General features: G+C 32.7%; 2 protein-coding genes across 2 annotated transcripts; both read left to right on the top strand.

Annotated features, from left to right (window-relative positions):
- The first annotated feature begins 1,921 nt into the window (after nt 1-1,921).
- Nucleotides 1,922-3,173, top strand: LOC18602388 (endochitinase EP3-like). The gene is made up of 2 exons (XM_007033739.3): nt 1,922-2,371; nt 2,610-3,173. Exons 1-2 carry the CDS (start codon nt 1,963-1,965, stop codon nt 3,014-3,016), a joined length of 816 nt encoding a protein of 271 aa, XP_007033801.1. The 5' UTR covers nt 1,922-1,962; the 3' UTR covers nt 3,017-3,173.
- Nucleotides 3,174-10,992: 7,819 nt separating this feature from the next.
- On the top strand, nt 10,993-11,920 carry LOC18602389 (endochitinase EP3-like). The gene is made up of 2 exons (XM_007033740.3): nt 10,993-11,302; nt 11,434-11,920. Exons 1-2 carry the CDS (start codon nt 11,020-11,022, stop codon nt 11,838-11,840), a joined length of 690 nt encoding a protein of 229 aa, XP_007033802.3. The 5' UTR covers nt 10,993-11,019; the 3' UTR covers nt 11,841-11,920.
- The last annotated feature ends 1,013 nt before the right edge of the window (nt 11,921-12,933 follow it).

Below are 12,933 nucleotides of genomic sequence, written 5' to 3' on the forward strand. Positions count from 1 at the left end.
AATGCTTTATCATTTTTATCATTTCTCTAGTGTGAATACAAATGAATAGTGGAGGATATTTATAAACTAATAGCTCCTCTAGTTGGTTGGGATTAGGATGCATGAATTGTGGGATTTGAATTTGAAAATGACCTAATCAAATTCAAATCGCATCCTAACTAACTCAAATAAAATTTGACTAAATTTATTTATATTTGACTCGCATCTACAAGGGTTCCATTCAGAATAAAAACCTTCCAAATGTGGGTTGAACATATAATTGAGCTTGTTGGCCTATTGGGTTGTTGAACTACCTAAATTGCTTGGTCGGTCTAGGCTGCCTAGGCAGTCTATACTACTAGCTTGTTAGTTGTCTAGGCTGCTCGGGCTATTGGCCTGTTAGAATGGTTTGTCAATTGGTCCATCAAGGTTGCCTGGGCTGTCTACTGGCCTACCAAGGTTGTTTGGGCTATCTGTTTACAAACCGAGGCTATCTAGTGCAAAATAATTAGTAATTTTATAAATTTTTTAAAAGCATTTTTATCCATAAATGTTTTATCTCATTTTGGTTCATGCCAAATAGTTATTATGAAGTAGGGAGTTGAAATGAATCAAGCAACAAAATAGAGGAGGATGAAATAGTCATTCCAACTAACCCAACATGCCAAAAGGGAAATAATAAGTAAAAGAAAAAGAGAGTTACACATTAAAATGGAATGCATAATTTTTTGAATTGAGCATGATGAAAGAAATTTTAAAATAAAATTAACTTAAAAAATGGGATCTAAATTCATTTATAATGATAAAAAGACATTTATACTGGTATAATTCAATGAACTGATAAGATGAAAAGAATTGTCAATTTATGAACCGAAAATTAGGTTCTTATATTTGTTGTTTTGTTTCTTTTTTTCCTATATTACTATTATCATTGCTTCTTACGTGCGGGATACGTATTTTGATCTTTTCATTTTGTTTTTCTCTTAAAAAATTTTCTTCCTTTGTTTTTCTAGTTTTTGACATTGACAATATCTATATTGTTTTGTAGCTCAAAACCAACTCAAATATTTGTTTGCAGACACACAGAAAAAAGAATATATTATATTCATATGGTGATTTTTAAATGTTTTTACTTATTAACCAAGTCTGGTACTTGACAATTATGAATGATTAAATCTGTACCCGTATCGTTTCTATGGTTTTATTTTTAACAAATTGAAACCTTACCCATTTTTTATGGAAAGCAATTCGGTTGATTTAGTGCAATAGTTTGAGTACATAGTGCTGCTTGAAGTCTTTAATCTTGAGTAGCAGATCAAGACTTTTTGCAAATTGAAAGCATACCTAATCCCAGACGCCGGTCGTCTGGATCAATTCGAGTTCAATCGTAATCAATTTGAAAACTTCAACAAGTTAAAAGAAGAAAAATGAAATTGAAATGGTCTTCGTTGAACTGTCACAAGAAATTGACTGAAAATGATGAAACTTGCCATTGCCCTTGCAACTGTAATGAAAATGAGCAGAAGGATGAGAGTTTCTCAGCGGATCTGCTAGTATAATAACATAGTTAAAGATCAAGAAAAAAATAATTTATGATAAAACATTTTCTTTTGTAGTAATTATTTTCCATAGGTATTGGAAGCTCCATCCATGGACTCTAAATTTACAGAATGGAAGTTCTTCCTAATTAAGCAAGTGATTATTTGTTGCTGCAATTCATGGGATAATGAAGTTGAATTCTCAAGTAGATATTTCAATATGTATGATCAAAGAAATTTCCCACCGCCTTCCGAAAGCCGACCTGTTGTTTTCATCCTTACTAGTCAAAGTTAAGACTGGTTAGTTTTCACGCCAGCTGGTGGAAACAAGCCTTTACCCGTGTTGACACTCAAAACTCCTCTTTGCTTTTCTAGCTCTCTCCAAAACTATAAATACGTCTCGCTCCCAAGCAAATTTCCACCTCAAATTCAACATCCAGCAAAAATGGTAACCCTCACTATGAAGCAAAGCCTTATAGCTATTCTCCTAGCAGGAATTCTTGCTGGAGCCGTGCCTGGAAAGGTCAAGGCTCAGTGTGGTAATACTTGTTCGGCAACTGAATGTTGCAGTCGATTTGGGTTTTGCGGAACAGGTTCGGATTTCTGCGGCGTGAACTGCCGAGGAGGTCCTTGTGTTAACAATGGTGTTTCAATCGCTGACATCGTGACACCTGAATTCTTTAATGGGATATTGAATCAGGCAGCCGCGAGTTGTGTAGGGAGAAACTTTTACTCCAGAGGAGCATTTCTTGATGCTCTCGATTCTTTTACTCAGTTCGCAAGGACTGGCACAGTTGAGGAGTCTAGGCGTGAGATTGCTGCTTTCTTTGCACATGCTAGCCATGAGACTGGACGTACGATCTCTCTTATCCTTTCTCGAACTTAATTAGCGGATGCGTTCTTGCTAGTTGCAATTTCATGTCTGCAATCTTTCTCATTAATTTTCCTCTTGCTTGAACAGTAGAATAATTCTACAACTGGTCGATTCTGTGAACTTCAATCTCTTTATTATTCTTGAAGACTTGAAAACAAATTTATACTCCTTAAAGCTAGAAATTATTATTAAGAAGCAATGTGCTGTTGTTCTTTCAGGTTTTTGCAGCATAGAAGAGGACGGTGGCGCCTCTAAGGACTACTGCGATGAGACCAGAACAGACTATCCATGCAACCCAAACAAAGGTTACTATGGCCGTGGACCACTGCAGCTATCATGGAATTACAATTACGGACCAGCTGGCAATGACATTGGGTTCGATGGGTTAGGCGCACCAGAAACCGTGGCCAACGACCCTCTTATCTCGTTCAAGGCCGCCGTGTGGTATTGGATGAACAATGTCGCAGGAGTCATGAACCAAGGGTTCGGGGCAACTATTCGAGCCATTAACGGTGATCTTGAGTGTGATGGTAAAGAGCCCGCTAAAGTTCAGTCTCGGATTAACTTATTCACAGACTATTGCAACCAACTTGGCGTTGCTCCCGGCGGTAACCTCAGCTGCTAGAATTCATACTAAACTAGCAGCAGTTTCCCCAATGTTCCAGTCACTTGTACTTTTTTTTTAATTTGCTCTGATTCGTCGGTGTACCGCGGGATTAATTTGATGTAACCTTAAAAGGAAATAAATATAATAAAATCAATAATGATTATTTGTATTCTAACGATAATTTAATTTTTTGACAATTAATAGCATCATGATTTTGCGAGAAGTTACAAGGACCAGCAAACCAATTAAACGAATCTGTGCTATTGTTACTTTGGTTTTTGAGGGCCGAATTTGACTGGTCAAAAAGACGATGATTTTCTTCATTGCCAACAACTAGTCCTATCGTGGCACCAATTGCTTGAGTCGAAAAGGGCCAAAAAAAGGATTCGTTAGAGAAAACGTTGGGATTTAATATTTTTTTTCTTTGTTTACTAGAGTTGACCAGTTTTTTTAAGTGAAACTACAAAGAAATTTAAAACATAAAATTCAATTAATTATTTAAATTTGCGATCCATCTCTGGTAAAAGAAACATGACATACTATTTATTCATTTTCATATATACTTTTTTTATTATTATTATATCTTATTTTTACCTAATTCCTTTGATTGAGTTTATATATATTTAGTATTTCTTTTTAACTCATGACACAAATTCAACTATTAGCATTATATATTAGTATAAAATAATATGTGATTTTAAATAAGTTAAAAAGCTGTACAGCAGCGGTCCAACAAGAGAAGTAGTTGTAGACTTTGACAGAGTCAACCAAACATCTCAAACCCCGAAAGTCATCCTTGCCATAGGCATCAGCCCCCAATCACCGAGAACATCTAGGTAAGAATGGAAACAGAGTCGGTACATGAATATCCATCACACTTCCAACAGCCTGCCGTGATGGAATTTAAATGATTCGTACGTAATCATTTCATAATTAGATATATAGTTGATTATTTTTTATATTCAAAATAAAAACGATTTAATTTTTTTTTTAAATCCGTTTGTAGAGTTAAAAACCTCCAACATCATGAGATACATGGAATTTACTATATGGCAGATTGGGAGGTGATAAATACAGCATACCCATAGGAAAACTAACTCTCTTGCTGATCAATTGGCTAAAGAGGGGGTGGAGAGAGTTCGGAACGTGCTGGTGGTTTTTTGATTAATGGATAACTGTAGACACCTATTTCAAAAAATCAAAAAATAAATAATAATGAAATATAATAAAAAATAAAAAACAAGAAATAAATTAAAAAAAAAAAGAAGAACAGGAAAAGTATGAGTGTGCTCAGTCCCTTCTTCAGTCCATCATTACAGGATATTAATACCCCTAAAAGGTAGCCGAATTTGGAGAAGAATGGTCACTTCCGGCTACCAACTCCCCTTTGTGTCAGAAACATGTGAAATCATGCTAGAAGAGCATGATTTCACCTCTGGATTGTCTAATTTTTTGGACAATTTAGTTCTTAAAAGGGGGCTTTGAACCGATTTAAAAAAGGGGAGAAAAGCCATTTTTTCAAAAAAAAAAAACCAGAGAGAAAATGTTTCCAACAAAAAAGAAACCAACCTTTCAGAAATAAAAAACCAGATTTTCAAACTACAAAAAATTCACAAATCAGCTATTAAAAATCCTAAAAACTACCAGCAGTCTACCCTAACCACAATCAACAACAATCAAAAAAAGAATGCAAAAAAATATATAAAAAAAAGAAGGAAAATGGGAGGAGCAGCGGTGGCTTAGGATTTCGGGTTTGGAGGTGCTTGGGTAAGGGAGATTTGTCAGTTTTTTTTGGTGCGTTTTGAAGGTTGGGTGACCGGCGTGGAAAATGAGAGAGAGGAAAGGTTTGATTTTGGGTGGTCGACGGCACAAAAGGGAGAGATCCGAGCTAGATCTACCGATCGAAAGGAGATAAGGTTTCAAGAGAGAGAATAGGGCTAAAGTAACGTCGGTCGGTGAGAGCCAGGGAGTTTGGAGCCGTTGGTTTGAGAAAGGAACGGTGCTGGCGAAGGAAAGAGTCAAAGAAAGTAACGCCGGCGGTGAGAAGACGCTGGCAAGGGAGAAAGAGGAAGAGAGAAAAGGAAAGAAAAGAAAAAAGAGAAAGAAGGAAAAGAAAAAGAAAGAGGGAGGGGAAGGAGAGATGCTAGCGGCAGAAAGAGAAGAAGAAAAGCTGCTACCAACCACAAAAGAGAAAGAGAGAGAGAGAGGGAAAATTTTAGAGAGAAGGTAAAGGGGTTTGCGACTAGAGAGAGAAAAAGAGAGCAGAAAATGAGAGGAGAAGAAAAAAAAATTTAAATACTTAGGTTTATGGTCTTCAAAATGACACCGTTTTAGAGTATCACAGTCCGCCAAACAAGCACCCAAAATGGTGCGTTTTGAGCTCTGCCTTGTAGACTTAAGTGAGTGGACCTGGTGCAAGCAGATTTGGGCCTTCCGTGGGCATTTGAGCTGGGCCAATCTTAGCCCAAAGAGGTATAACCTTTGCCTTTTTGCTTGTGGATCTATTTTAATTGATTTTGGGTCTAGCCAATTTTGCCTAATTAAAATGTGATTTTGGTTTAATTTTAGACCATTTTAGGAAAATAGGTTAGGTAAATTAGCAAAAATAAAAAAATATAATTATGATCAATATTTATAATTAGATTTGGTTTAAAAAGTCAATAAATAAATAAATAAAAATAAAATAAAAAAATGATATCTAGCATGAAATTATTAAGTATAAAAATGTAATGTTTGGTTTGAAATCAATACTGATGATAGGATATCCATTCCGAACGTGAGAAGTCGTAATTTCAAGTGAATTTTCTTAAGTTAAGGATTTCGATTAAGACTCCACCAGTATGATGGGAGGGTCTTAATTCAAAATTCTAATGTTTCTAAATTTAAATAAATAAAAATTATATATTCAATCCCCAATTAATGAATATATATATATATATATATATATATATATATGTAAGGAATAAGAAATCAATGATAACAATAAATTTGTTAATCATAATAATAAAAAATAGATAAAATACATATGCATAAATAATAATAACTACGTATAATAAAAAAATATGCAATCTAAAATATAAATAAATAAAGTATATGACGAAATAGAAATGGTTATACAAAAATAATAAATAAATGTAGAATATTTGTTCATGATAAATAAGCTCAAAGAAAAGTAGTGAATAAGAAACGAACATTGAATTTACGAGTACGTCGCGTATCATTGTTGCATTGTTACATGTCATGGCATATAGACATATTTTGTATACAGGCGTAGGCCCGATGATGGGACTTTTCGAGAAAGCTTGCAAAGGCAAGTTTCATCGGTAAACTCCCTAGGTGAAAAGATACTTCCGATCTCCACCAGTACGATGGAGGGTCCGGAGAAATATCTTTAACAAAAGATTTCTACCCGTATTAAGATTTGCATTCATGAAAATACTGTTTTTACTTGCAAACGTTTGTCCCGATGATGGGATTTACCTTGTAAATTTACGAATGCGAGTTTCTAAGGTATTTCCTTAGGTAAGATAATACTCTCGGATCCTACCAGTATGATGGGCGGATTCGGAAAGTACGTTCAATAAAAGATATTCGTTTGACAATTTATGTCATGCATTTCACAATTGCATCACGTGCATGTCAAATTTGTAAAACAAATGAAACATTTTAACTTGTTAAAAGAATTAAAGATGAATTAAATAAATCAGATTAAGGAAGCATAAAAATAAAATTAATAGGTTAGGATCATGTATTATTAAGTGGTACCGTTCGTGAAACGGGCGTCACAGGGGTGTTAATCATTCCCTATGCGTAATCGTACTTCCAAACCCAACTCTAAATAAAATACGTAGACTAGTTTATCGTTCTTTCGACAAACTTAAAATCAATTTAGGATTTCGTCGAATAGAACCAATTTAATAGGTGACCAATCACACCTAACAAAAAAAGATTGGTGACGACTCCTCAAATTAACCACGTTTAGCGGTCGGGCACTCGGACCCGGCACGTTACGACAATAACATTGAGTCTTTATTGTGCTTTTTGCACATAATTGTAGAGGATATGGTTTGTGGCTGCATTCGGCTGAGTTTGGACGATGAGGGATGCAATTGTTTTCTTGTATGTAACTCTCATGTTGCTGCAGCTGGCGTTAATGGGGGATGAGTCAGTTTAATGTCTGCTGGGGTTTTTTTGTGAGCTATAAATCTGTTTGTCTACGCCACTGGCCAGGAACAGGGAGTCTCAACTTGTTTTTGGTAATGATCAATTGAAATTTAACTAAGTTATTATTTTTCTTTTATTTTTTGGTTTAATCTTTTTTTTTATGATTTGTGTGTGTACACTTTTTCAATTTTGACTTGATTTATGTCTGCAATCCGCTTTCATTTAGCCAGAGTTTGACCTCACATTAAAATTTTTTGTGCTGAAATGAATCAGACATGCACTATTTTTTAAGATAAATTTTTTTTTTGAAAATAGTGATAATAATTTTTTTTTTATAAATTGATCTAAATAATAAAAAATATTTTATACAATTTATCTAAACAACAAAAAAAATTAAATTTCAACAAGTTATTTTTTTGGTTATCAATGGACCCATTAATCATTAGTTTATTTAGTTCAAAGTAAAAGTTGAGGAATAGAATTGAATGAATTAAAAAAATAGAAGTTTTTTAATAAAATTTCATTAAAATAGCATTTAAGGGGAAAATATCATCCTCATTAAAAAAAAAAAAAACAACCCTTGAATTTGACATCTATGCCTCTCAACAAAAACAGAGGTATAATTCCCAAACTCACAGAACTACCAATATCAACCAAATCAAAAACCTATATCTATAAAACAATAAAAAATTTATCTAAATTTTCCTAAATAATTTAAATTTTTTTTTAAGTATTATGTCAAATAAAAAAAACTCCAATATCCATGTACTGGGTATATAATAATTCCCTAAATTTTTGACAAAACTTTTTCTCTAATCATTGCAAGCAGGAAAATGAAATTGTCTCATGGTAATACACTTTCGCCAAACATAAGAACTACGAGGATGAAATCAAGGTGGTAATTAGGATTTCCTTGAGCCAGATTATTTAAGTCTAATTTAAAATATTCCTATGTCTTCTGACTAATTAACTTAATACGTACATGAAGAGAATTACAAACATTACACTTGCTTTCCCAGTACTTGAACACTAACAACTCAATAAGCTTGATTTAATTAAAGCAGTAAAACAGTTTTGATTCATAAGTTAATATATATAGTTCATAAGTTTTGATTCAGCAAATTTCATTTCAGCTGGTGATTTAAAGAAATAAATGTCTCAATAATATAAATTTAATTAAAACAGTTTGACATTTAAATATTGTAAAATGAAGAGTGAGATTTATCAGATAAAAGAAACTTATTTAATTTCATTTATAAAACTCAAGGCAACAAAGGTTAATTACCTCGTCTTTCTCTTGTCTACTATTCTCTCTCATCCCTCCTTTTCTCTGAGGAGGTATGTATCTAAATCCGAACCGATTACTAACCATGTTGGTGACATGACTCAACTGACTGTGAGGGACAAGAAAATTAAAGGAGAAATAGATAAATGGACGACTAGTACATTCCTTATTTGAGTTGGCTTCCTCTTCTCTGTTTCTCATCTGTAAACCACAAAGATAAATGAGCCCCCATTTGACATTTATTTATTTTGTTAGGTTGTGTTTGCCATGGATAAAAACACTTTGACTTTTTTAAAGTCAGAAGTTAGAATCATTCATTTTCTACAAAGCAACCCAGATAATTTTGACCAGAACACTATCTTATTGCGACGGTAATGGTGTTGAGGCAATCTTGACTGAATCAAATGAATTTTATTACAAAGGGTTTGGGATAACGGGTGCTAATAATATTTAAATTTTATAATAAAAAGAACTTTAAGGTAATCTGAGACATATCTCTTAAGATTAGTTAAAGATATTATTTATAATCATATTTTTGTATTTATAGTTTTAGTAATTAATAGTTAACGTAATAAATTTCAATGCATTAAGAGAATAAAATAGTAACTTTTAATTAAAGTGATCCTTCAGGACAGCCATTAGCAAAATTTATTTTACAAAAATTAAAATTAATAGATTCATGATAGAAGTGTCCATAGATCAGGCAATGCTATCGGATCTTTTTTTTTTAAAAAAAAAGTCAAATCCAAACTTAATTAATTCAATTTAATTCATTCATTTAATTATTACGAGTATATTAACCCGTGCGATGTCACACATATACAAAGTTGTTTTAATTACTTTTTAAAATTTAAATTTAAAATAAACTTTTTATTGATTTGATAATAATTTAATTTTAAAGTCACTTGATAAAATTAAGTTTAGTTATAGTATAATGCTTTTCCTTCAAATGTAAAGCTTTTCAAAAGCTGGACAAGAATCTAATAACTTCGTGTGAATGTAGCCTTGATGTCAATGGTAAGGGAAGAGGCACAAAACCATTAAATAAGTCATAGGTTTAAGTCCCGTACGTGACGAATTGGATAAAACTGAATGTGGTTCGAGTATCGTGATAATAATTCGGTTAAAACCGAATGCTAGGTCACTTTAGCATGCTCTAATTTTTTTATTTAATTTAATATTTTAATTACGTTTCTTTGTTCTTTGATCTACATGTGCTTTGTCTTTATCCATCTCTGTCCTTCTATCTTGTTCTTTCCATTGTGGGTTCCTAGTTGATGCTTTTCATTATTTTTTATAAAATTTCTTTTCCTTTTAAAAAAAATATTGCTAGCTCAAGCATTTTTAAATAAATACTTTGTCTATTTCAAAACAAATGTCTCTTTTTTAACTTTCACAATTTTTTTTTAAAAAATAATTTTAGTGTATTTAATATTAAAATTTAATTTTTTTCTGTAAAATTGATATTCCATAATGTTAAAAATTTAAAAACCATGAAAAATAATTTTGGGATTAAAAAAAAGAGTTTTAAGTATTAAAAACGGAAAGAAGAGTTTTGGAATATTAAAAAAAATATAAACAAAGAAGATGAGACGAAAGGAATAATATTTATTGATAGAAAATTGTTTTATAAGGTCACATGTACAGATTTTTCAAAAAAAAAAAAAGCAAGTCACATGCATAAGGAAAAATTATGGTGCCTAAAATATTAAACAAAGTCCTTGAACTAATTTAACATATCTGTACATAATTATTACACTAAAGAAGAAATCAACAAATAAACTAAATAAATTAACAAATCAATATATGAAATTGGTCATAACTTGCACATGGTGAGACTTAAACATAAACATAAAAGTTCTAAAACATTCTCCATCGATTTTTTTGCCAAAAAAATAAAAGTGACATCACATGCATGGAATGAAAAACAAAAATGTACTTATAACAAGTAATTTAGATATAAAGATTTTTAGGAAGAAAATTGAAGTTGGATGATTATTTCGGTACGGGAAGGAATGCAAGTAATACCTTGACAAAATTTAGAAATAGTATTAGTGGACTTAATTCTGTGATCAATCAATCATTGATCTGTTTCTCTTTGTAACTATCATATTACTATCAATGAAATCTCTTGATTGGCTGAGAAAAAAAATCAATCATTGAATTGAACTATTAAAAAATCATAATTTTTGTAGTGGTAATTTAATTATATATATATATATATGAGTAGTAAACATAATGTCAATGAAATTTGAAATCAAAATAGCTCCTTCCTTATTTAAGAATCCAATTACAATAATGTAAACGGACCTCTTAAAACTAATCCCTTAATATCGGCTTGGATAGGGTATTTTGTGATTAAGTGGCAAACAGGTTGAATTATGTAGAACAACTTTACACAAAGTCAAAATAAAGTCGAACCTCTTTGCTCCGTCGTGTTAATGTCTTCTAGAATCTTGCATGTCAATATTGACACTTTCAAATTAACGTCTCTATGTTTTTCTTACTCTTTTGCTCAACTATAAAAAACTCCCACTCCCAACCACATTTCTACAATTAAAATTGTGCAAATATGGTATTTCTTAATATGACCAAAGGTCTGCTAGCAGCCATTGTTCTGGCTGGTATTCTCGCTGGATCGGTGCCGGTAAAGGCTCAACCACTGGCTGATATACTAACGCCTGCGTTCTTTAATGGGATTTTGGATCAGGCAGATCCAAGTTGTGAAGGGAGGAACTTTTACTCAAGGGATACATTTCTTAAGGCTGCCGATTCTTTCCCTCAGTTTGGTTCAGTTGATGGTATTAGGCGTGAGGTTGCAGCTTTATTTGCACATGTCACGCATGAGACAGGACGTAAGATCTCTCTCTTTCTCCAATAAACTTAACAGAGGCGTTAATTTACATGCATGCACAAATTCTAGATCATGAGAAAGTCTGTTTATAGTCTACCTTAAATAGTACTGAAAATCATTTTGCTTGTGCAGATTTCTGCTTTATAGAAGAGATAGGTGGTGCAACAAGGGACTACTGTGATGAGACCGTTACACAGTATCCGTGCAACCCTGACAGAGGTTACTATGGCCGTGGACCGATCCAACTATCCTGGAATTTCAACTATGGACCAGCTGGGGATAGCATCGGCTTTGATGGACTAAACTCGCCTGAAACTGTCGCCACAGACCCTGTTATCTCGTTCAAGACGGCCTTGTGGTACTGGGTGAACTTTGTCCACCCTGTCATAGGCCAAGGGTTCGGGGCAACTATTCGTGCCATTAATGGGGCTATTGAGTGCGATGGCGGAAACCCTGATACCGTTCAGGCTCGTGTTAACTACTATACTCAATATTGTAACCAGCTTGGTGTTGATCCCGGCCAAAATCTCACCTGCTAGACTTATACTTTTAATTGTTACATGAAATGTCATAAAAATATCACAACAAAACATCAATAAATTATTCTGGCTTCCACTTACCACCTTTTATTTAATGGTTTTTCTATTTTTTTTCTCAGCCAAAGTTTACACAATTTCTTGTTCAAAAATTTATGTTTCCCACGAGATACTCTAGTGGTTGTAAATTTAAATTTTCATTTTTAAATCTTACATTCAAATCTATAAATAAATATGATGAAATTTGTAAAATGAAAAATTACTATTAACTCAAAACTTTTATGCACAAAAAAAATCACTCCCTTGAGTTTGACTCTCCATTATCATATAAAAATGTGTCAACATAAAATATCTTTTAAGTATTTGACTCGTAATTCTGTTAAAAACTACATAAAACTTAAATTAAGCTGTCATTTGCAAAAATACTAACCGATAAGGTTATTTTTCCCTACAAATTGAATATTTTATTACATGAAAGAATCACATTTTTTCTTTATTTCACACAGAACAATCACACATAAACAAAAAATGCACCTATACTTAGTATTTGAGCTACTACTAAATGGTTGTTGGTAGGCCTTTTTAATTGATTATTAAGTGGCATAGCTTTTGCAATATCCTCTCTGCTCCATAAAGCAGGAGTTGGTTCAAATACAATTGGGAAAAATCAGCCGAAAGTTGAAGCTCCAAAATTGTAATACGAAGCTGAGATAAACAAAAAAAAAATGTTGCTATTCATTATTTAAATAATTGTAATTTGACAACAATTTTTTTTTTTGAAAATCTATACTTCAGTGGCACACCTATGAAAGGATGAAATAATTGCAAATGGTGAAAGGATGAAATTAACACACCTATGAAAGTTGAACTGCCGGGCAAGATGTTGAATTGAAATGTTTTGTATGAAAATCAAAATTTTGTTAGAAGATTGTGGATATATATATCTATGCACACTCACGATTTTCCCTTAAAACCAACTTCAAGCAGAAGGTTATTTCTGATGCCAAACCCTAATGTGAACCCATTTAAGTATTTAAGAACTCCATTTCACCTTAAGCCAATTATAATGCCTACTAATGGCAACTTGGGTTTGGCA

The sequence above is a fragment of the Theobroma cacao genome, chromosome 4 (assembly GCF_053813885.1).
Source record: "Theobroma cacao isolate CCN51 chromosome 4, ASM5381388v1, whole genome shotgun sequence".
NCBI classification, from domain to species: Eukaryota; Viridiplantae; Streptophyta; class Magnoliopsida; order Malvales; family Malvaceae; genus Theobroma; species Theobroma cacao.

Excerpts from the sequence above, each read along its gene's own strand:
- LOC18602388 (XM_007033739.3), top strand. The coding sequence starts at position 1,963 with ATGGTAACCCTCACTATGAAGCAAAGCCTTATAGCTATTCTCCTAGCA. Across the intron at positions 2,372-2,609 it reads TGCTAGCCATGAGACTGGAC|GTTTTTGCAGCATAGAAGAG; the intron begins GTACGATCTCTC and ends TTGTTCTTTCAG.
- LOC18602389 (XM_007033740.3), top strand. The coding sequence starts at position 11,020 with ATGGTATTTCTTAATATGACCAAAGGTCTGCTAGCAGCCATTGTTCTG. Across the intron at positions 11,303-11,433 it reads TGTCACGCATGAGACAGGAC|ATTTCTGCTTTATAGAAGAG; the intron begins GTAAGATCTCTC and ends TTGCTTGTGCAG.